Raw genomic sequence first — 25,679 nt, forward strand, 5'->3', positions numbered from 1 at the left:
ATGTTATTATTTTTTCAGGTAGAGTCAATATCTCAGGTCGGGGCTTATTCCCCGGCTTGCGGTCTCTATCCCAGTTTCCCAGTTGGTCCCATGTCCCACCAAACTCCGTGACATGGTCCTGGTCATGTACCTGGCGCCAAATATCCACCGGTACTAGTAGAGCGAAGAATAATTCAATATCCGCCAACGTCATTACTGCTGACGAGGCGGCTTCGGTCAGTTCTTTATAATAGGCAGTGGGGTTTTTTCTAGGATCAGGCAACTGACTTTTCAAGGATAATACCTCACTCCGCTTCCAAGGGGTATAGACCCATTGTTCCTGGAACCGGGCATCTATTCCCGGACGGGTAATGACACCGTGGTCATCTACCACTGCGGCCACTTCTGGGTGAAAGATAGGGTGTACCTCCCGCATGGGGAATTGGGAGGATCCGGCGGGAAGGGCGGACTGCAGACGAGTTCTATAAGAAACCAAAGTCTGCACCTTCCCATACACGTCTTCGGGTGTCAGTCGAGATTTGTGAGTCTGATCAAGGATATCATACAATATGGCCGGAGCTTTCCCTTCCTGGTGTACCTGTTCCCATACAGAGATGAGACGGTTAGCCATATGTTCCAGGGCATGCTGTTGCATTACCGGTTCGTAGTCTCTCATGGTACTCCAGATATCAGCAAGGGTATAAATAGAATGTCGCATCCACTGGGATGCTTGTGTGGCAATAGCTGCCCTTTCCTCTGTTCCCATAGCAGAACGAGTGAACAACCTCCTCCCCTCCGCCAGACTGGTCGGATGTACCGGAGTAGTCACAGCTGCTACTGGTGTTGTGCTAGCGGAGGAGGAGGGTAGAACAGAAGGGGAAGACATTGACCCCGTCGGCAGCTGAGGGGTCCCGGCTGCAGCTGTCGAAAGTAAATTAGGTAACAGGGCTATAACGTCGGACACAGATGCCGACAACTGGGAGAGGTTAGGCAGGGAGGGAGAGGTAGTATTGGCCGGGGGAGCCGAAGCCGAGGCCCCCAGGGACGTATCTGGGGTCGGGGCCGAGGCTCTTGTCACCTCGGGGTATAGTCTCTGGGGCACATAAGGGGGCGGTGGCCTGGTGTCCAACAGATCCTCTATTTCATCTTCCGCATTCGGGCGGGTCACATAACTTTTATCAACTTTGAGTCTGAATTCGCGATTCATGCAATCCAATCCTTTCTCTACTCTTTCTCGGTCATAGGCCATAGCCTTCTGAGTAACATTCTGTCCTGCCTTGGCTCTAGCTACTTTCTCTTCCCTTATTCGCCGTTGCTTAGCCTCCTTCTGCCATGCAATTAGAGCATCGAACATGGCTTGCCTGCTCCGCCTAGAAAACAGTTGTTCCTGTAGGAACGCAATTTTCTTTTCATCAAACGAACCAGTCTTGGGCCACCGTAATTCTTCATTACCCTTAGTATACTTATGCCACAGAGTGCAAAACAATAAAGGAGAGATTCCATGCTTGACATACATGAAATGGCTTGGACTGCCTTCCGGTGGGGCGGGTTGGCTCTCAGCTAACCTGGAGTCACTTGTGCGGCAGCAGCAGCCAAAACAATTCAATTTACTGAAACAGGACATTTTGGTTAGTTTTTAGACATGTACACATAAAACAACAATCGGACACAACATACAGTCAATATCCGAGAACCAAGCCCGTCGACTCTGGTTCACGATCCAGGTTTCAAACCGCACGCGGGAATTCCGGTCACCCTCCTGGCTCACCACTAAGACCGACCCCTCTCCAACAAGGACTTGCCTCGTCGGGAGTATGGCCTGTGGCTACCCAGTCTAGGTCACAGGTCCTTCCACGTGCAGTCCATCTATATTCCTCCGGCGCGCTATTTCTAATCAATCCAATATCATCAGTACGTACTTCGAATCAGATCACTGTAATGCGAACCTAATCAAACCAGACACCACTCTCCGGTGCGTGTCTTCAAATCAACGAACCGCTGTCCAGCGCGAGCTTCAAACAAATGCAACCAGTGCTCAAGTCAAGACAAATGCATCGTTCTCAACGAATGCTCTTAAAATCAATCAAACAGCACACCGTCCTCGACGCGTGCTTTAACAAAACATAATGCACCGTTACAACGCGTGCGTCAAATCAAATCAAATCAATCTATACTCACCGGGTGCACCCAGATACGAATGTTCATTCTCCGCTGCCAACTCCTCCTGACCAACTTAGTCCATTTTCTGGGTTAAGCCCGCAGGACCCCGGTGAAGGGTGACTAGCAGCAGGGGACGTACCGAAAAGTCACGCAGGGTGGGAGAAATCCTCAGGCTCCTTCTCCCGTCGACCGGTCAGGACGCCCCCAATCCCACCACCCGAATACGGGGGGGGGTTGACCCTGTCACGGGGTCCCTTCGTGGTCGCCAACTGATGTGTTCAAATAATTATTCCAAGGGCCACACTTACCATTGGCCCGCAATATCCTTTAAATAAGGAGCAGTTGGCAACGTGGAAGGTTCAAACGTTTATTATCATCATAGATCTCTATATAGAGGAGCCTCGTCGATCCTCACCCATCAGGTGCGCCGAGGAAGACTGCCGGCTCCTTGACAGTAACACACTTTTATACATTTATCAGCACAGCATACAAAACCTTATATGTGGAAAAGTACCAGCTAGTCCTGGCACCCCTAATGAGCTCATGCCTATTTCTAGTTTCGGTTACACATACAAAGGGTTACTATCTTTACAGAGAAGGTCGAAAGGGTGACTCCCTTCTCGTCCCAGGTCTGGAGGAATTCGCTTAATACTCCCTTTTAGCAGATGTGACCTTGCTTCTCAGCAACTCTGCCTGTCTCCTAATTATTACCGTGAAAAGGAAAGGCAGATGGTGTGTGTAAGAAGATCACGTGACTCCTAAGAGCAAGGGCTGCAATCCAAGATGGAGGCAGTTTGGTTCTCGGCCCTTTTGTCATGCTAAGCGTAACGGGGATTTCGATCCTTCCAATGCACCGTGGCTAAGCATACCGTCATTAGATATACTGCGCTAATCATACCTTAATGACCTGAATACCTCAGGGCCCATTCAAGGAATAGTTTCTCCCTAAATAAAGTCCTGCCCTTGAGGGGTAGGGGGTGAGACACAATAAGAAAAGAGAGACTTGCGGTACAGGTTCTTGTCAGCAACTGTGCAGCGCACCATTAACTGGAGACCCTCTGAGTCTGCTAGATAGATGTGCACAAGAGAGGACCTCTGATTTTGCAAGGACGAATTGCACTGAAATCAACAACAGGAGGCAATTACCATCAGTACAGTACAGGCCTATCAAACAATGGATTTGCAATAATTCAGTAAGGTACACTTACAGACCCTTTCATAAACACAGCTAAGAAACATCATAACCATAACCACAGATTGGTGCTACACATTCTCAGGTAATAACTTGTAATACAGGTTGGAGTAACTGGAAATCTCAAGGAAAAACTCAGAATATAGATCTAGGGACAGGGTTCATATACGAATCAAGTTCTCCGAGGAGACTTCTCTTGACACTACTGTTCACCGGAGAAACACAGTGCAAAGTCTCTACACCTTGTATAAACACAGTTCAAAGGCCAAGGTTGCACGCAGGGTCCGGATCAAGAACAATCAAAGTGAACTGAAGAGAAGTCATTTAGATGAAGCTTTAAGACAAGTTTATAGTCTTGAAGACACCAATACTCTGGCCTGCTTACTACTATAAAAGGATAATATGCACTAAACTGATATCAAGTACTTAGCCTAGTTCTTCAACTTGTCCTAAGTTTAAATGAGGTCTTCGAACCTTGACTCAGGAAATCGCTGGGGACCTGGAATAGCAGAGCAGGAGGTGGAGACAAAGGATGTGTCAAGGAAGCTGGAACCATGAGATTCACCGGAGGAGCTTTAAATTGCAGCAGAGAAGAGAACTGCCCACATCCAATCGACTCTTCAGGTAAGTGGGTAGGAAGGAAGTTTGCTCCACAGAGAGTGAAAGCCAAGCAAGGGGCTCAGGTTTAGGCATGGTTTATATAAAATGTTCAGGGTCCAATTGATACAGCAGTATCACATGTGGCACATGGAGCAAGCAGCAGTCTTAAAGGTTCTCCAAGACTCCTGAAGGAAACACTTGTTAGTACATTGACTTTGACCTTAAAAGAAGAGCAGGTGCAAACTAACGGATAGAAGCAATTACCAGGAAACAAATGTTTAGTTTTGTCTAAATGTGCACAAGGCAAAACACTCCAAGACCCTAGTAACAGCTGGAAAAAGGCAAGCTATTGGTACACATGCTCAGGGAATGCTTGCGAGCTCAGGCATAATGGAATCGGGGGAATGAAGAAACTTGGGCATGGAATCATAAGGCACCCCAGGGCTAGTGCAACATGAGCCCTGCTCGCCAGGCCCACTACACAGAGGGCGTATGAGGGAGTCAAGACAGGTTCAGGGCTAGGATGGCACCACTTGGCAGGGTAGACTCACAGATGGTAGAGTCCAGATGCAGTTGTGTGGTGCAGATGCAGTTGTGTTGTGTGGAAGCCTGTTATGCCCCTAAGGCTTCAGATCAGGAGGCCAGTCAACTAGCACTTGGAGTCACTCTAGGTTCTGGGTTCAAATGATGCAGATCCAGTCCTTCTCAAATCAGTCAAGAGGGCAGCAAGTAGCAGGTCAGCACAGCAAAGCAAGAGCGCCAACACAGCAGTCCTTCTTCCTGGCAGGGTATCTATGGGTCCAGAAGTGTACTGAATTGGTGCTGCCTGAAGTCCTTCTTTTATACACCTATGCCTTTAATGTGGGTAGAAACGCCTGGAGACATGTCTTTGAAGTGTGCAGATGCTCTGCCTTGCAATCCCTGGTTCCAGACTATCTACGGATGGTATTCAGGCCTTTGTGTGGGGACAGGACAGAGCCTATTCAGGTATAAGTGAGGCTGGGTCCAGGTCCTCCCTTCCATGCTGTCAGGGATAGCCCGCTCAGTCACACCTAAGCTCCAATTGTGTGTGGCTATCTAGGTAGAATACACAACGTTCAACTGCCAACTCCTGTCAGTCATGTGACCAGAGACATGCTGCAGGCACCAAATGGCTAAGGCAAGAAAACACAATTTTTGGGGGATAAAGTTGTTGATTCCTATGTTCTCTCCTTTTTCCTCTTCTTCTTTTTCTCTCTCTCTTTTTATTCCTTCTTCTTTTTCCTTTCTTCTCTTAAAAAATTTAAAAAATGCTAATTTTATTATGGTACATATTTGTTTCATTCAGTTCTTAACATTGGTTTTTGTTCTTGCTAATGTATGAATATGCAGCTTTTATCCTTTGTTTTTCAATTATCTTTCTGGTTACCCTTTGTCTTTCTATTATGATTATTATTAGAATTTTTGTACCGTGTTCTTTACTTGCTTCAATAACACTTTCTAAACAAAAAAAAAAAAGAAAACGCCAAATTTCAAAAAGTGGTAATTTCAGAATTGTAATTTAAAATCCGACCTCACCATAGTTTAGGATTTTAAATTAGGATTTCAAAGACACCAAACAAGAATCAGCTATATATTCCCATTTGGAAGTTACACTTATAAAATGCAATACTTTAATCACAATATTATCCTAATGGAGATATAGGCCTTGCAGTAGTGAAAAACAAAATGAAGAGTTCCTAACTACCAGGACAGGTAAAACTTAAAAGTACCTGTCCTACTTCTTAAATATATTGCACCCTGTCCACTGGGCTGTCTAGGGCCTACCCTAGAGGTTAATTATATTTGTTAAAAAAGGACGTTTTCATCCTGGCTAGAGGTTTAACTTCCCTGGTCGAAATGACAGTTTAAAACTGCACACACAGGCTCTGCAATAACAGGCCTGAGACGTGTGTAAAGGGCTACTTAATTGGGTGGCACAATCAGTGCTGCAGGTCCACTGGTGGTATTTCATTTACATACCTTGGGCACCTGTAGTGCACTTTACTAGGGACTTATAAGTAAGTTAAATATGCTAATTAGGTTTAATCCAATTCTACCTTGTTTTAGAGCGAGAGAACAAGCACTTTAGCATGGGTTAGCTGTGGTAAAGTACACAGCCAGAAAAAGGGGAGGAGGAAGGCAGAAGGTTTTGGGATGACCCTGCAGGTACGGCCACTTCCAACAATATTCTAGTACTCCATCAAGTGAAATGCTTTTTCCATTACCCATATACAAAGTGATGATATAGCCCTTATTGAGCAGCTCAAGGAAGGGCGAGGAATACAGAGAATGGCACAATAAAAAGGCTGCCATTATGGCTATGCTGCAATCAGACATGTCACAGGCTTCTATTCAGACAGACATCTGATTTGCATTCATATATCAGGTTCAGACATTTTGCATTGCTCTTAATGGTATGGTGTTCGAGCGAAATTGAGATTGCAGCTCAGGGCCTTTTCATGCAAAGGAGGCATTTGCTCAGCTATTTGTCCATTTAAATTCAATCAATGCATGAGCTGCAATAAGGTGGTAGTGTACAAGGCCTTCGTAAAACGTTGATTTTCAAGAAAGAACCATAAAGGTGAAGGAGCATTGCTGTAGATCATATCTGATGGTGTAAAAGCTTCCTATCTATGAAACTGCAGTTCACGTTCATATTATTTTCCCTACAGGGCATGTCCTGAAAATAAGTGATCTTATAGCTATGGTTTCAGGGTAGATAGCGAATAGTCTATTTGGACACACTGATGCTCTTATTTGTTTTATAAAGATGTTCTCACTGGATGGTAGAAAATATTTTTTATTCATCTCAGCTGACCTTATTTCTTCCTTGTGCTTTGAGCAGGCACATATTAGCACACACTTCCTGGGGTGGCATGCCCTCTACACATATTTTTTTATATATATTGCAAACTTGACCCAAAGGTATTAGAGCGCTTTACAAGGGATTGATTGCACTCTTTTAGGCATGGAAAGATTAAGTGTTTTGCCCAGAACCACACAATTTTGAGCCAAGATCCAGATCCAAACCTGATTCCCCAATTTCAAAGTTGGCTTGTCTAGGAGTTAGGTCACCCATCATCGCCAATAGTATTCATTCTATGTCTGTTTTGACATTTCAATGTCTGCTTTGAAATTCAACACTAGCCACCTATTATGATCTCTGGTTAAGCACAAACAATATCATAATAATCATTTACAGCCACAATCGTGTGCCATCATGTCTTTAAATGACCGTGTCATTACCTATCTCAGGCGCGTGACATTCATAAGGTCATGCTAAGATTCCCCTCACACAGTTGAGTAGAGCAAATGCGAGAGCTCAGAGGACTGCACCATGCTCTTACATAGTCATTAGAGCACTCACTGTTGAAGATATGGTGCCCTCTTCCACCAAATGTGGCAGTGCCCCTTAAGAATAGGGGAGGCTGCTCAGTTGTTCAGGTGTAAAGTGGACAAGTATGAAGTTTCCTCTTCACATTCCTTCATACACTGTAACTATCCATATACCACAAACACCACTACAACATGCCTATGATCCTACTTAACACTGCTATACATTACACACACCAATTTCACTATACCTACCTGTACCTCAACACCATACCAGTGCAACCACAAAGTAACTCCTGGGGCTGTATATGGAAGAAAAGCGCCTCTTACATTGAAGGGAAGGACTACTATGAAAGGGAAACAATCACCACCACAGATCCACTAAATCTAACTCCTTGCTCCTTTGGCCTGACCAACCTTCGTAGAGGACACCTAGCTCATTAACCAGCACCACGGAGAACCGCTTGTGCACTATGACTCATGGCCAGCTAGGCATCTGAGGTACAAGGAGCACACGAAAGCAAGACCACAAGACCATCCAAGAAGCTGGAACAAGAATTGCAATTAATTCAATACCAGGAAAGATTCATGCTCTCAAGAAAAGACCAGAACTAACTGCTTAATTAGGATTATGAGCACACAGGCATGAGGTGGAGGGTTAGGATCACTTGACCTAATCCGGAGCAAACCACAGCTCTGAAGACTTTGAGAAACATCTCACCATGTGACAGAAGAGGGCCTGGAGAGTCCCTCTCCAGGCCCTCCAGGGAGAGGGCCTGGAGAGGGACGGGGCCTTGAAACAATTACTATCCGAAGGCATGAGGGAGTGGGCCATGCAGAGGAAGCAGGGATTTGTACCGAACCCTGACCCCCCCCGAAAGAAATTAAAACAAAAGCTTTCGGGACTGTCACTGATGTCATGGAGAGGTGGTGAACTCCCACATGGACATAAGCTGTGCCAGACTTCTTAACACAAGCTGCAACCCACTCTGCCCACGGGATTCCAGCAGATGCGTATGCCCTGGAATGGGGATTGTGGGGCGAGGATTGCAAAAAAATTATCATTAAAAAAATGTACATGCCTTTTCCTTCGCCGCTGCGCTGCCACATGTCTCTCCTCTGATCTCTTCCACACGATCTACCAGAAGCACCCAGATTTCCAGGCTCTCCCAGCGATCCTCGACGCTGCAGGAGCAGTGTTGTGATTGGCCTCAGTGTCCTGTTTAAATGCTCAGGCTGTACCCAAGGAGGCTGGGCATGTTCTGCACGGGGCTCTGCAACACAACCCAAAGGAGAACATGCCAAGTGTGCATGACGGTTTGGCCGGCCCTAAAGGGCCAGCCAAACTGTCATGTGCACTTAGAGGAGTGCAAACCACTCCTCACTCTGTTTTGCATCACTGAGCCCAGCCCTGCCCCCACCTGGCTCCGAGCTCCGCAAAGAAAAAGAAAATGATGATAACGTTATGTTGTTATCATTTTCTTTTTCTTTTGTGCATTTCTGAATTATCAGCGGGGCGACGCTCCTCCGCCTGAGCGGAGGAGCCGCCACTGGATTCCAGCTCATGTTCTTCCTTTTCATGTGTTGTTATCTCTTCATCGAGAGACCGTGTCAGCAAAGCCCATAATGTGTGAAACATGGTGATACTGTGTGTGTTGTTATGCGTGAAACTACCATCCATTTAGGGCCAGCCTATCAGTAGGCTGCTATCATCCAATCGACATGGTGGATACTGCAGTGTAAAAAAAAAACCTGTACCCTAATAATTGAGAAGTGCAAGGATTATGTTGTCCTAGTCCATCATCTGTTTCACTGCTTAAAGTCAAAGCTAAATGATGAAAGGCCCCCTGATTCTGCCTATCCTCTGGCACGCTATGGATAACAATTGCTTATTTTAGCATTATAACAGGCAATATCCCTCAGACCCCCTGAAAAGAAGCGCATGCTGTTCTGGCCTTACATCTACCCGCCCAATCCTGCCTTAGTTGGATACCAAGAAGGCTATTTAAAAATCAGTCAATATGTGCATGCACAGCCTTTGCCGGGCTGGGATACGGGTTCCCTGTATACCAGTGTTGTTTATCTCGCATTTTTAATGTGAGCTTGAAACTCTATCGCACTTCCTGTGGAGAACACAAAGTAGCTACCTGCTGGGGTTCACAGGCCCGCAGGAAAGTAAAACAGCAATGAGTTTTTGCAGCCAGGAAAGTTTCTTGCTGACATTGTTAACAGGGTACGCTTTTTACATAAAGAGATATACCAACGAGCATTTGCACAGTAGACCATTTTGAGACATAGCGAAATGTCCTTAATGCGACCCTTGACTCTATGCAACGTTTTGCAATTTTGCTATTTTTTTATTTATAGTTTATTGGTGTGCTCCTTTCAAAGCGCTTTATATTTACATTTCAGATAAGACAATATCTCAGGGCAAAATCTGAGGGCCAAAAATACTAATTGGACATCAGACAACATGCAATCTCACTAGCACAGGAGTCTCACAGTAAAACGAAAAGGAGGCTTACAATTTAAAATCGTACCATTACTTTAGAGTACAAATAGCAATTGTGATTATTCCAAATTTTAATTGGCAATATTTGCTTAAGTCGCAATTTTGTTTGCAACTAACATTTCAGGAAGTGACAGCACAGGATGGTAGGAAGTGGCATTATCTGACATGATGCATTGTGAGGCAGCCAATGAGCATTTGGATCTGAGAGTGTGGGCTTAGGGTGCATGGACGGGGCATTTGGGGGCTTTGATACTGGTGGGAGAAAAATAATGTAATTGAGGTTCTATATTTTTATATTATTCTTCATCTTCTTCCCTGCCCCCTTCTTTCTTTCACTCCCATATTTCATCTTTACCCTTTGCCTTCGCTCTGTGATTAATCCCTTTCCCACAATCTTAATTATTCCCTTTACCCTTATTTTCCACCTTTCAGTTGTCCAATTCCCTCCCATCTGCAATCCCAATCTTTCACTCTTTGTTCCACTCCCTCCATATACCTCTGCTTTATGCTTCCAGAGTTTTGAATCGGTTTCATGTCAACTCTGTGAAATCTATCAATTCCAGGTTTCCTTTGCACTCTGGTGCTTGTAGTCCTACATCTAAAACGTGACAAGCAAAACTAAATACACCAGAAGGCAAAGACAAATCTGGACTGGATAACCTTTACACCTGGCGTGGCACTTTTTTCACATTATTTCTATTACATTCATCTTCCTGTTGCTTTCTTCCTTTCTTTGTCTTTTGTATACTCCCTGCTCTTTCCTTTGCTTCCATTCTAGTCCATTATCCCCTTGTCCTACTCTCTTCCTCTTTGTGGTGCACCTTTTTTTACCTGTCTCTTCTCCACACTTCTCTTTCTCTCATTGTTCCCTAGGAGAGGCCCTTGCAGGTAATTAATTGTCTGTCAAGTCCCCCCTACCCCGCCCCACTGCTCTTATCTGCACGGGCCGCACCTGTTATTTCCCTACCTTCTTTCCCTCTTACCTATTAGTATACAGAAACTTAACCCTTCTTGGTTTCTATCCACCTGGCCACCCTTGATTCAACTCAGTGGGCCCGATTCACAAAGGGCTCCGCACTCGTAGCATAGGGCCCACATTTGTGGTGGGACCCCTGCAGTGCAGTTTCTCCTTGTGGAGGTCTGTCAGTAGTGCATGCCCGTGCCACGGCTGCGGGATCTACACCATGACTCTAGAGACCATTTGTGAGTCTGGACCGTTGTGTCCTGATTGGACCCAATATACCATTGCCAAACAACAACCCCACCCTGAATATTTTCAGGGATTCTGAGGAATGTAAAAATAAGTAAGCCCCACACTATAAGATAGAGAACAACTGAAAACCCGTTTCTCACAAGCAAAGGGCTTAAAAGTTATTTTTTTCTTTGTTTCCTCTAGATTCACAGCCAAACCGCAATATAGAAGTATCTTAATAATCTGCTTAATGACAGTACATTTTTCTTCGACGTGCATCTAGTTTAGCCTTGTGTTTTTCCATGATGTGCTTATTATTGCAGGCTAGCCTGTTTGCCAGTAATATTCGTTAGAACTCCTGGCCAAGATGATGTAAAAAAAGATGAAAAAAAGCTTACCTCCTCGTCTTGTCTCCTATTCGCCGTCGCCGCGTCGTTCCTCCATCTTCTTGCCGGGTCTCTTCCAGAAAGGAACAGGAAGCAACCAGGCTCCTCTGACCAATCACAATGCTGCAATGCAGTGTTGTGATTGGTCTGAACACAGTGATTCGGCGCTCATCCAGGGAATGGGAGCCTGGGCATGTTCTCCAACCAGGCTGTAATGCACCCTGTGTGGAGAACATGCAAAGTACGTATGACTTTTTCTCAGGCCGGCCTATCATTCATTGCGCACTTACAGAGTGCTCACCACTCCTCCCCCCTGCTCTGACAGCAGAGCAGCCCCGCCTGCACCCCAAAGATGCTGCAGCAGGAACAAATAAAGGCATAATAACAACGAGTTATTATCAATTGTATTCCTTTATTTCACTGCTGAAATCAGTGGGGCGACGCTCCATCCGCCTTAGTGGAGGAGCCGCCACTGGTCGGCAGTGCATTCATTTACCAGAGAAGCTCTAATATGAATTTTCAGCTTGCTGTAGCACATATTACAGAAGATCATAATAGATTTTAGTTACATTTTGAATCATTGTGATGCAATAATATTTCCTGAGTGAGAAGACTAATTTCTCATGCTCAAAAGGTCCTTGTGCACCTGTCCTCAGGAGGCCCAGTAGAACAGTATGGAGGTAGAAATAATTCAACACACGTAAGAGAACATCATTAAAAGGAAGAATTGAATAAACCATTCTTAAAATGAATGAGTAGGAGCCGACTATATAATTGACCTATTTGACTAATTTGCCTCTGAAATGCAACATCTACACAGAAGATGATATGCATGGTGCTTTCAAAAAAATAGAAGGACTTCATCTTTTTGTACTTGTGACTTAAATACTCCAGTTCATTTTTAAACATTGAATTGATATGCGCATAAAATGAATAAATACAGTTGGTTCTGAATTGTTCCATCAATACTGATCTTGAAATGGATGTTTTTAAAAAAAGTTTTTTGCTTACTTCTGGATTGCCTGTTCTTAGTTTACTAATACCTCATCAGGGAAAAAACAAGGAAATAAACGAATATGATGTACTTCTGCTGAGAGCCACTCACCTTGACCCTTGCAGGCAGTTGATGAACAGCACATGGTTAAGTGCAACTAACAGATATAAAAGAATAGATGCTCCAACACTTTCCCAAACCATCTTTTTGCTTAAATTATCCAAAAGGATAACAAAACAAACCGTAACCCTCTTGCCTGCTGGGTGAATTCCTGATGTGGATGAAAAGGAGGGCTTCACCCAAGTTGAAAATTGACTTAATGCGGCCAGAGCCATTTTTTGGGGCAGATATGACAGATTTAAAATATACATGTTGGTGCTCACATGAATAAAAACTCATGTAAATGTACTTAACAGCATTGCCATGTGAGTGTCTATCAGGTTAAGAATAGGCACAGATATCTTTGAATGATCTGCAGTTGCACAAGGGAGTTTGGGCACAAAGCCACAACGTTTTTAACCAGCTTATGTGCACATTTTATGTCCAGGAATCATGGACTGTGACTTACAAATTATATCCCTGGATTGGCTGCTGATCAAATATAGAAGAAAAATGTATACATTGTTTTAAAAATGTCAGCCTCTGGGTCGTCTTCCCCCAAACATTTTCCTTTCATCCTCCATTTTAAGTGACCTTGTTTTTGCTGGCTTTAGGACTCTCTGCAGTTTACCACTGCTAACCAGTGCTAAAGTGCTTGTGCTTCCACCTCTAAACATGGTGGAACCAAACTGACATATTTAAGTTACTTATAAGACTCTAGTAAAAGGGCACTTCCCATGGCCAGGTCTTGTAAATTAAATGCTAGTAGTGGGCCTGCAGCACTGCTTGTGCCACCCACTTGGGTAGCACTTTAAACGAGTCTCTGGTTTGCCATTGCAGCCTGTGTATGTGCAGTTTTTACCTGCCACTTCTACCTAGCAAAATAAAAATACATTTTGCCAGGGTCAAACCTTACTTTTTAATATATATGTCAGCTCTAGAGTAGGCCATGGAGAACCAGGTCAGGATGCATTGTATTTGAAAAGTAGGACATGTACTTTTATGTTTTAAATGTCCTGGTAGTGGAAAACTTAAATTCGCTTTGCACTACTGCAAGGCCTTCCCCTCCAAATGAATAATATTGGAATTACCTTATTACATTTTATAAGTGTAATTTTCAAATGGAACATGGACCCCCTCATGTTTGGTGTCTCTGGGGTCACAATTTAAAATCCTAACTTATGCTGCAGTCTGATTTTAAACTGCAATTCTGGAAATGCCACTTTTAAAAAATTGGCATTTTATTGCCTTTGGTGCCTGCTGCCTGTCTCTGGGTCACATGAGTCTAGCTGACAGTTGGTCCTTGTGTATTCCTTCTCGACATTCACACATAATGGGGAGCTTAGGCATGACTGGATGGGCCATCACTGGCAAGATGGGAGGGTGGAGCTGGACCCAACCCCACATACACTTGAATAGGCTGTATCCTGTGTCCACACAAAAGGCTGCATACAACCTGTAGGTGGTCTGGGGCCAGTGCCAGATAAGGAGGACATCTCTGCACCTCAAAGGCATGCCACTAGAAGCTTCTACTCCACTTCAAAGGCACAACTGGGTATAAATACTGGACCTCAGAAATCAACTCTTCAGTACACTTCTGGACCTGTGGATACTCTGCCAGGAAGACTGCTTTGTTGCTACAAGGACTGCCACTCTGCTCAACCGCTGCGCTGAAGGAACTGCTGCCCTGGTGTGCTGACATGCTGCCCTCTTGCCTGGGAAAAAGAACAGGCCTTCACCTTCATGTTGAACCCAGGGCACAGAGTGACTCCAAGGTTTAATCTGCTGGCCTCCTGATCTGAGCTTCAGAGACATAAAAGACTTCCCGTGGTGCTCCTCAGGTCTTTGACCCCTGGTGTGGATCAGTAACTTTAAATCAAGCATTTGGGCTCTTCATAATCGTGAACAGGCCCGTTCGCCCCAAGACCATGCCTCTTGCCTGAGAATAAATAAAAAGTCCTGCCAGTCCCGACTCTTCACACTACAGCATCAACAGCTTGCGGAGGACCGCCAACCTGATGCGCCAGCCCGCCGGTCCACGATGCCCGGCCTGCTCTTTGGACTATGCCTACTGCCTCCCCTCCTTCCTCTGTGTGCCCCTCTCCACTGCGAACTGACTATAGGCACAAACTTGAAAAGGTAAACTTCAGTGGAACTAATCTAGGGACTGTAGCTGACCTACACTCCATCGCTGTCGGCCTGTACTTGTGACTTGGAACTGGTCCAGCACAACCTGGTGTCCTGAGTTGGCGCTTTGTGCTTTTCGGCTCAAATTTTTCACTAAATTATTTGAAAGTTCTTAACCCCAGTTCTACTGACTGTCTTTTTGTCGCTTTGGTCTTGTTTTAGCTATTAAATTTAGTCTAACCTGGTTTGGGATCCGTTTTGTGTGGTGTTTTCACTGTGTCACTGTTTGAAGTGCTGCACAAATATTTTAAACATTGCCTTTAAGTTAAGCCTGACTACTCTGTGCCAAGCTATGAGAGGTTGAGCACATGTTATTTGGGGGTTTGCTTGTGTCTTAACCTGACAAGGATTGCGGTTGCTACTTGACTAGGGTTCACACCCCAGTCAACAAGTAATCCAATTTCCTATACTTTGTTTATGATTTTTCTAAATCCTGACCCTAATTTTAGACCTTTACTTCATTTACTTTGATTTGGTTTATGGATTTGTATTGTGGGTATAAGCATAACAAATAGCTCATGGCATTAGGATTTCATTTGAGATATTTGTACAGCTCACAGCGGTGAAATCTGTGAAATTCATGTGTGTCCCTTAAACATCTGTCTAATGTAAATAGGGGAACGACGTACCTTGCATTACTAGGGGAAAATAGAGATTTCTATGTTTAGATTCAGTGACAAAATGAGTAAATTGTTGTGTTGCAAGATTTTTTTTTGTTAATTTGACTTTAACAAGTGTTGTCATATATTAAACCTTTCCAAAATTAAAATGTTCCATTATTTCCTCTCACTACCTTCTTCCCATGGTTATCTTAATTTAGTGATTACATTTGTGTTTGGTTTTTACCCATATTATTAACTTAACATCACTTAGAAAATGTAACTTGCTGCTAATGTCATCGTATTTAAGTCAAATTGTATGCACGCTAATTCAAAATAATGTGGTCTATTAAGCCACCAAACATAGAATCCTCACAGAAGAATATGTTTTTGACTCGGAATATAACTGGTAAATTTACATCAAATTGCTTTTTATTACAGATGGTTACTGTCTACCTGAATGGGATGGCATGGTATGTTGGCCGGAGGGGACCGCAGGCAAGGTGGTATCCGTGCCTTGCCCAGAGTACATCTATGACTTCAACCACAAAGGTAAAGCCAACTCTGCAAATTAGTTGTAATGATTTTGAGCTCAAGGGCTAAACCAATTATTATTATCCAGGGCCATTTGGAGAAGACCAGACCATCCAGGTAGAGGTTTTCCAAATACATAAAGGCTCAAATTAATGATTGTAGTATTCGTTCAAGAGAAGAAGCCATAGATGCCCATAATATTTATGCTCCGTTTAAAGGTAGCACTCTCCACATCGAATTTGGGTCACCACATTTTAATATGACCTGCATTGTTGGGGTCATATTTCCCCTGACATGGTCCCATATACATTCAGGGGAGTCAGTTTGAGGAACCAATGATCCTCAGCAACAGGTTTGTCAAGCTAGGCTCATGATGACATGGTGGACCATTTATTTTATTCCCGGAGTTATGCCCCAAAAGGTAGATTTAGTTCCAGGAATTCCATAACTAAAGTTCTCCACAAGTGGGGAGAATTCCAGCTGATGGTTTACTAGTAGGTCCCAGGCAGATGATGCACCTCTAGTAATGGAATTGGAGGAACCACTCTTAATTGAATGGCCCTGATGCCACCACAGCTGTCTGATGGCAAAGGGAGTGTCCCTGGACACAGCGCAGGGGTGAGTTTGCTACCAGGAACATCTCCTTTCCCTTCACTCTAAATGAGATAGAATGAGACAGAGCATACATAGTAGTAAAGACGTGTGCCGGGTTTTGGCGGTTAACCATTACAACCTACCTGTAAACTAAGCCCACTAGAATCTAAACCGACCAAAACAATATCCAATGGGTGCATGCCATTTTCTTTCACCTTGTGCTAAATGCTGATTTATTGTAGCCTCAATGCAAATTTATCTAGAATATATTCCTGCATCTGGATGTTCTAAGTTAGAATCCCAGCACAGTTTAGGGAAAAATATTTTTCTTCATAAAGGTTTGGCTCACTATTTAGGGGTACTTTTTTTGTAGTGCAACAGACACGCCCGTCAACGTGAGGTTAAGAGCTAAAACATATATTTTAAGGAACACTGATGGATATTATAACCTTAATTACAAAAGAGCATTGCAGGAGCGTACTATACAGTCCCTTTACTATTTTTCCTTAGTATCGTTTCTTCCCTTTTTCCATTTTTTCTTCCTTCACCATACGCTTCTCTTGTCCATGTTTTGTTTTATTTTGTTCCATCCATTTCCTTCTTTTTTTCTCCTCTTATTTTTACAACTCTTCTTTTTTCATGTCTTTCTTTTGTTACTTCCAGTCAGCTTCGCTTTTTCCTCTTTTGATCCCTCTTTCTCCTCATCTTTGTTAATCATGTTACTCTCTTCTGCCTCAACATCTTTGCATCTTATTTGTTTTCTTCTTTCTTTTGCCTTCCTTTTCTGTCATTGTCACTCTGTCCCTCCGTCCCCTATCCATCGCTTCCACCTCACAGCACAGTATCGACATGCTTTTCTGCCTAAATTTCCACCTTTCTCCTTATACGACACCACACACTCTATCCTTTTGCTCTTTCTTTACCTCTCTTCCTCTCGCTTTCTCTCTCCTTTTTCTCTCTCCCTCTCCTCTTGTCCTTCCAGCTATCTTCCCTCATTGCTTCCTTTCTTCGTTCTTCCTTTCTCCTTTCTGTACTTCCTATTTTCCACCGTTCTTTCCTTTGTTTTTTCTTTATACCTTTTTTCACATTTTTCATTTTGTTCTTTCATTATTCTTCTTGTTTCATACTGCTCTTTCCCCTCCTGACTTTAATTGCTCTGTTTCTCACTTTTTTATCGGTTTCTCTGTTTATGTCTTTTTTCATTTTTTACCCACTTGCCTTTAATCTTGCAACGCTTTCTGTGGTTCAGACGTTGGAAACTCTCACCCCTTTCATTTTCAGTTCTTAAACACTTACAGCCGACTTGTCCCCAAAAAAATAAATCTTACGCAATTTTCTGGCTTATCGGAAATTCAGTAAAAGCTTCTTGAACAAATAAAGTATTTCCTCTGGATTTTATTGCGTGGGAGCGTCCTACAATATTTGATCACTTTGTTATCAGTAAGGATTCGGTTCTTCCAAATGTCCCCAAGCGCCAATACCTCATAAAGTGCACCTTATACCTCAGGTATCTGTTATGGTGACATACTTCATAGAGAGGATTGTAAAATGCACATTCCGAACGAGCTTCTGAAACACTACCTCAACAAGCTCACTAGGCATTAAAGTCTATTTTCAATTACTCGCAGGTTATCATTTTAGCAACTAAAAACACCGAAGAAAGGTGATTGTTTTCAGATCTGGGGCCTAATGTGCATTGGTATTTCACCAGTCTCAAAGCCTGGAAATTGAAAAATGCAGGGTTTTAAACAGCAAAATAATGGTTTGAAATGTAAATAGTTCCTTTTGCGATTTGGAAAGACTTGTAAAAAGGGTTTGAAATGGGCATCCCTTTCCTATTTACAAGTTATAATGGGGTCCATCAATAGTTAAGGACCTCAATTGTAGTGACAAACCATTGATCAGTTGCTGACCCTTAAGATGGATTGCTAAATGACTGACAAAGGCGAAGCTGCCTGAAGGGAAAGCTACCCCTTTGGGAATCATTTTGGGTATCCTGGGGCGGGGGAGCAAGCAGCGGTTTAGATGCTCAGCTGATGTCTTCATATCATGTAGACATACTTTTGTAAATAAGCCCCTGTCTCTTTAAAAGACTTGTTTTTTTTTATGTTGAAAGACTGAGCATGCCAACTGAGGGACAGAGATCAGCTGTCCCTCTCAGGCCGCCACCCCTCAGGTGTAGAGGGTTACAAAATGCAACCTGCCTCATTATTATTTATGAGGCGGCAATCTGTGTGTCCCAAAACAAACATACATTTTGGAGTGTGATTAAGACACCAGTCACACCCCACTACCATCAGGTGTTCAATTTCCAGATCCAAGTTTGAAGACTGCCCTTATTTAGATCACCATCCTCAGGCCTGCACCCAAGAGACATGTTGATATTTACTTCCATTATTCATCTTATTTTATAAACAGATGCCCCCTCCCCCCAAGAGAGCCCTCTTTTGACATCAGTGTTGTCTGGTTTCTTTGTTAGGCCACGCCTATCGGAGGTGTGACATGAATGGGAGCTGGGACGTGGCGACGGGTCACAACCGCACCTGGGCTAATTACAATGAATGTACCAAGTTCCTCACCAATGAGACCAGAGAACGGGTAAGGAAAGATTTTGTTAACAGTGCTACGGGTTTACTGGCTGTACATATTTTCTAAAACTCATGTTGCACCGAAGTAGTGTTTCCTCAACTGCCTCGTGGTCTTGCACTTATGCCAGATGTAAGAAAATATGAGTTAGTAGAGACATTTCAATAAACTATGATTTATAATGCACAGGTGTTTCCAGTACTTCTTAAAGACCAGTTGAATTAAAACATTCAGTTAGGCACTATAAAGTTACACCATGGCTTGGGAATAAATGAAGCGCCCACTCCACAATTATAATGCGTGGTAAACCAATATTAAAATGTAACGACTGCAACCGCCTTAATATAGGTTCTGAATACCGAGAAACAACAGCTTGAACACAGTAATGTCCACGCTTGCACTTACTGCACAACCACACTTCATTGTCTGCAGTTGCTCCATAAGTACTGTGTGTGGCAGGTAACCAAACAACCAAACATGAGACAAAAAGTCCAGTATTTGATCTGAAAATCAACTCTGTTCATCTGTGTGTACAGTTAGCATGTGATGACAGCTTACTATGACATGTAATTGCCCTTATTGAAATGGTATTTCACAAGTCTGGCTAAAAATGTTGATGATGATAATGATAATATGAAGAAGAAGAACAGCAACAAGAATAGCAAGAATAAGGATTCATTTTGGACAAGGCTAAGGCTAATGCTAAGGATAAGGATATGGATATGGATAAGGATAAGGATAAGGATAAGGATAAGGATAAGGAGAAGGAGAAGGATAAGGATAAGGATAAGGCTAAGGATAAGGATAAGGATAAGGATAAGGATAAGGATATGGATAAGGATAAGGATAAGGATAATGATATGGATAAGTTTAAGTAAGGATAGGAACAGAGTATCAATGGGTATTATGACCCAAATAAATTGCACTGATTATTTTCAGCCTCATGATTTCACTGCCTTGAAATGGTCTGATAACACTATGCGTGGGTTGTCCTGTAGGACTTGGTCCTTTCTGCGGGGTCACTCCAGAATGTTTGCCTTCCTCTTCCTTCTTTTGCTGAACTCATTCTCATTGACATTTAGGACTCTGTACACTTCTTCCCTGCTAAGCAGTGATACAACGCTTGTGCTTTCTCTTAAAAACATGGATACATTTGCCTACATCTGATTGCTACATGTAATATACTTGTATGTCCCTAGTTTATAGTACTACATGCAGCTAGGCCCTGTCAATTAAATGCTACCAGTGGGCTGGGGCACACATTGTGCCACAATCTAAGGCAGCACTGTAAAACATGTCTCAGGCCTCCCACCGCAGCCTGTAGTGGAGTTTTAAACTGCAATTTCGGCCTGGAAACATAAACCTTTAGCCAGGCCTAAGACTACTTTTTATATACTCGTAAGTCACCTCTAAGGTAGGCCCTAACCACCACTGGACAGGGAGCATGGCATTTGAAAAGTAGGACATCTGGATTTAAGTTTTCCATGTTCTATTAGTTAAAAACCCCTAAAGTCATTTTCCACTGTTGTAAGGCTATCCCTGCCATAGCCTAACTCTGGGTCAGTGGCGTAACAGTAGCTCCCGCAGTGCAGGGGGCCCCTGACCTCCAAGGTGCCCTCTTCGGCATTGTGCATGACAACGGGGATGGGCCCCTGGCCCGACAGCAACTGACTGGGTCCAGGAAGGGCGAACACCCTCCATGTACTTTGAAGAGGATCCCCCTCAAGTTTTGTTATGACACTGCTCTGGGTTACCCTATTACACTTAATAAGTGCTATCTTCAGATTGAGAGCAGATAGAGGCATGATATATACCGTCAAATTGTAATTTAAAATCCTCTGTGATGGTAAAGTCAGATTTTAAGTTACAGTCTTCATAATGACACTTTTTGAAATGTGGTATTTTCCTGCTCAGGCCAACTGCGCCTTTCTGCCAGAGCCCTGTGTTACATGACTTTAAGTGGATCTTCTGTTGTGGGTTGTGTAATACTTTTAGACATGGGAACAAACTGGCCTAGGTGTGAGGGGAGAGGGTCTTCCTGACAGGATCATTGGGGGAGGAGCTGTGCCCTGGTCTGATTACATTTTAAACGGCCCTGCCTGCAGCACACAAAAAGGGAGCTGACACCAGGCCTGTGCTTTCCTTTGTCTCCTTAGACATTTGAAGTCAGGGCCAGAGGAAGGGTAACAACTGACCAGAACCAGTTTTGGGGGTTTAGTCAGGGACTTTTTCCACACAAAGGCTGATACCAGATTTAAACGTGGAACCTTCAGAACCTCCCATTTGAACACACCCGGGGCTGAGGAAGGTTAAATAGAAGGACTGCTCTGCTGTCTTAGGAAGAAGGACTTCGCTGGTAACTGAAGAAGGATTGGACCTGCTTGCCTTGAACCCAGGCTACCCAGAGTGACTTAAAGGATCAGTTGGCTGACCTCTGTGTGAACTATAGGGTCACAACAAACTTCCAGAAACATTCCTGCAATGACCCAGCTGACCAGCACTAACTGGACCTGCTTGGACCTGTCTGAGCCCTGCTGCTGGCCTCTGCTGGGGTGTGTCCTGATCCACAAAAGGTGCCTGTCCAAGTCCGGGACCCTCGGCTGGCAACAGTGAGAACTACTCCTCAAGAAAAGGTGAAAATCCTGAAATTTGGGCTTTTTGATATCGCAAAGAGACCTCTTTGTGCCAAGGACTAGTGCCTGAGATGCCTGCTAAGGGGAAGCTTCAGCAGGACCAACTCTTCGTGCAGACAGTAACCATCCGTGACGATCAACCAATGTGAAGCATCAATGATGGCTGGTTGTGCTACAATGGCTGTCCATGAAATTCAAACAGCCCCTCGCACTAACAACCTCCTCCTAGTGGTCCATGCTGACATGAGCAACACTGTTCGTGCCAGACTTGAGAAGGTAACTCTCCAGCATGATTAACATTGTCCCTGTATCCGACCCGCACTCCGTCATGGTAGGCCTCAACTAGTGACTTTTCCCAGGTGTAGCACGACCAGATACTCAAAAATGACGCTTTGTGCATGTTGGTTTTATTGTCACCTAAAACTTCAAAAAACCATATCTCCGGTTCTACTGACTGGATTTCTGTTCTTCAGGTATCATGTATATTATTATACTGCATTGTGTTTTCACTTTATTACTGTTTGTGTGCTGCATAAATATTTTACTATTTACACATTGCCTCTAAGTTAAGCCTAACTACCAAGCTACCAGAGGCATAAACAGAGGTTAACTTAGAGACTTTTATGGTTCACCCTGAGAATGATTTTGTTTATTATTTGAGTGGCTCTTCCACCCCTCTCAACTAATAACCTAGTTTCTTACAATATCAGGTTCTAAGTTTGTCAATTAAGTTTCGACACGTTCTGAGCAACAGCATTTTGTTTAATGTGGCATATATTTCACTGAATCTAATATATTTCTTGCACCATTTTGAAATGATTTTTGGTGTGATTAGTTTCTCAACCATGCAAATTCTTTCATATGAAGGAGCAATACACCAAGAATTGAATCTTTATGGGAAGGATGATGGTGTGACCAAATATTATAAGCAATAAAATACCTTCTGCTCATGTAAAAAGGATATGGCAATCCACCTCAGATTTGCCACATACCTATAATAATAATATGGTCACAGAACTCATAAGTGACTTGCAATATCCTTATAATGTACGGCAGGGTCTGCTTTTGCCCATATATCGCAAGTACAACTTTAGGGCCATAAGCACAATGAGAATTCCACTTTGGCATACAAGTGGGGTTTAACAAATTTCAAGAGAAAAAAAAATTTGCAACTTCATCATTATCTAAATGGTACCTGGCTGGTAGGAGTGGCAGCAAACAGAGCCCACACAGATTTAGACTCAGGGTGTGATGCAAGAGTTAGGCTGTGGGATATAATGTGGAGCAGAATAGTCCCCTAACTGGGATGCTCAGAATAAAAGTCACCAAATGTTTGTTCTTGTTGGCTCTAGTGAGAAAAGACATGTTTTAAATTGCTAGTTGATTGACAGACTCCCATAGAGGAACAATATGAAAGCAACACGGGGAAAAGCAGATGCAATATGCAGCACGTGCCATATCTGGGCATTTGCTGCTAAAAAGGTGAAACAACCATCTTTTTACTTAAGTGCATACAGGAGTTTCATATGGGTGCAGGTCTCCCATGATCGAACCACAAAATGAGGGCTTTACAAAATGTACTATATAGGAATTTTGTAAGGTTATAAAATTAGATCAATATCTGACCAAACTTGACATTTAATTCAGGCCACTGCAGTTGGAAATATTTGTTTCGCTTTACCCATTAAATTAGAAATTGCAGATGCATAAAAATAAGGTTCTGACTGCGAGAAAGTGGCGAAATGAGACTTTCTTTTCCTCCCTGAGCCTAAGAGCTATAAAACTCAGGCAGCTCCAGCCACCGCAGTCGGCAAGTTTCCAACGAGTGCATTTCCAAGCGCCGCTCGAGGCTGCGCTATCGGCTTGGTTCAATTACAGGGTCACACAGTTTCATGTTCCGGATTAACTTCGAAAATTCAAACCTCATGGTTTTATGTTTTGATTTTGGTTCTATTTTTGCTCCTTCTATAGGGCGTGCTTCCACGTTTACGCCTCGCCCTGGACTAAACTGATGATTGTCCAAAGTCAAAATATGTCTGAGGTCGTCGGCCAGTCTAGCTTTATGATCTAATTTAGTACTGAAGATCTATAAAGTCATAAGGTCTATAATGCCTTTGTACAGTTTAAGGCTTATTTATTGACTCCCCCTTTTGTTTTGTACGTTTAGCTGCCCATAGGACCTGTCTGTGCTGAAGAGGAATCATGTGAGGCCTGATTGGTTGTACTCAGGGCCATAGGAATTATGAGGAAACAGGGATCCAGGGCTTTAAGTGGGCCGGGTCTCACCGGAGCTGAGCACCGGCAGTTTTTTAAAAGTGCCTCGAAACGGGTCTCTATCTTGCTCTGTTTTGTGCGCTGGCGCAGGCGGTCTAATTCTTTCCGGACTGCAGTGACAGCAGGCACATCGATGTGCGCATTCTCTCACTTCTTACTAGTGGAGAAGTTACAGCACATTGTCATGCCAGGTGAGCATTGTAGGGGAAGGGAAATCCTTCAAAGAGAGTCATTTTCTCTCTGGATTCCCCTTCTCTTTTTGAAACTCAGGAGCAACAACCTTGTTGTGGTGTCACCAGGGCTTTAAGTCTAAACTTTTTCAATATTATATACAAGCCATAGTTGCTGCTTATTTATCTTATGCAACTAACAACCACTGACAAAGCCAATAGTCTTGACTTGTAGGTATGATGTTACTTGTTGTATCATATATCTGGATGCAATGACAGAAAGAGAAAAATACAGGCAGCACACTATGCTAAGCACAGATTTTTAGCTTAGGTGTTTTTAAGCCACACCCTTAATGAAATTGGCCACCTCCCTTTGAGAGACCCCCCAGTTTTTTGCATCTCACTTAAAGCCCTGCAGGGATCCAAATTGTGTGGCAGGGTTGACTAAATTATGAAGCAAGAAAGGTGTGGTAAATTGAGCGTAAGATTATGTGGCAGTACTATTTCGTTGTTTTTTTACAATCAAACACAGTAGTACTGTTTGTGCAAGCGAGTCACATAATAATAATAAGTTTAACATCCTAACACAATCAGCATTTGAAAGGTAATCAGCTAACATTGTAAAGGGTCTGGCACACCTGCAGCCCATGCCGGTAAGAGCGGAGGGGCGGAGGGGCCGGGTGGGGACAGATTTCGAGAGATGACGCAGAGAGAAAATTAAATAAATAATTAACTTTCCCTCATAGTCATCTCTCGAAATCCCCCCCACCCAGCCCGACCAGTCTTACCTGCACGGGCCGCGGCTGGTCTGGCACTTCATAACGCTACAGATGACACTTTCTTTTTTAATAATCTTTCACCCATTTGAGCTAGAAATTTTGTTGTTGCTGAAATCTACATCTTATGCAGCAGTTGGCGGGTCTTTTGGCAAGTTTTGGGATTATATAATTATGCACAAGCGCTGCTTCCTCAGAATTGAAAGATTTCAGTGGTCTTGGATATAATCTGTTGTATTGTAGTTGCATTTATATAGCACTTGACAACCCTCTTGCTGCACCAAAGCTCATTTGTGGACTGTAACTTTGACCCTTTTGAGCTAGAAACGATTTTTCTATTTTAATTTTCAAATTATTCGCAGTTGGTGGATCATGCGGTAAGTTAAAGAAATCCATAATTATGCTCAAATCTCTGTAACCTCAGAATTGCAAAATTCAAGTAGTCATGTTTGCAATCTGTTGTATTGTAGTTGCACTTATATAGCACTTAATACCATTGACAAGGCACCAAAGCTCATTTGGGGACATGAAACATGCAGTTTGTCAGTGTGCTTGGCAGTGCTTGATGTGTAAACAATTAAGTGCCAAGGCTCTTGTTAAGAGGCCACTGCAGCTCCCAACATGCCATCACCCCTACCGGTGCTGTCAATAACTGTACCACCACAGCTACTGACCATCACACTCCTGCAAGTTTGACAATTCAGACTATTCCACACCCATGAAGCCATAAGAATGGCTTGGGTGGCACATAATAGTCATTTTCGAATGTTTACTGAATTAATAAATAGTTATTTTTGTGCGCATCTCTACATTAGACAGATAGTGCCACCATGTGGCAGACTGTCATAAGTGTAGGTG

General features: G+C 43.3%; 1 protein-coding gene across 2 annotated transcripts in view; it reads left to right on the forward strand.

The window, feature by feature from the left end:
• The window catches only part of PTH1R (parathyroid hormone 1 receptor), a 622,390-nt gene that overhangs the window by 423,929 nt on the left and 172,782 nt on the right, over window positions 1–25,679 (forward strand). For both annotated transcript variants that reach the window (XM_085628749.1, XM_085628750.1), the window contains 2 exons: window positions 15,696–15,806; window positions 18,862–18,980. In XM_085628749.1, the coding sequence (XP_085484875.1) occupies window positions 15,696–15,806; window positions 18,862–18,980 (230 nt within the window). The remainder of the gene's footprint in view (window positions 1–15,695; window positions 15,807–18,861; window positions 18,981–25,679) is intronic.

Source organism: Triturus cristatus, chromosome 10, assembly GCF_964204655.1.
Source record: "Triturus cristatus chromosome 10, aTriCri1.1, whole genome shotgun sequence".
Lineage (NCBI taxonomy): Eukaryota > Metazoa > Chordata > Amphibia > Caudata > Salamandridae > Triturus > Triturus cristatus.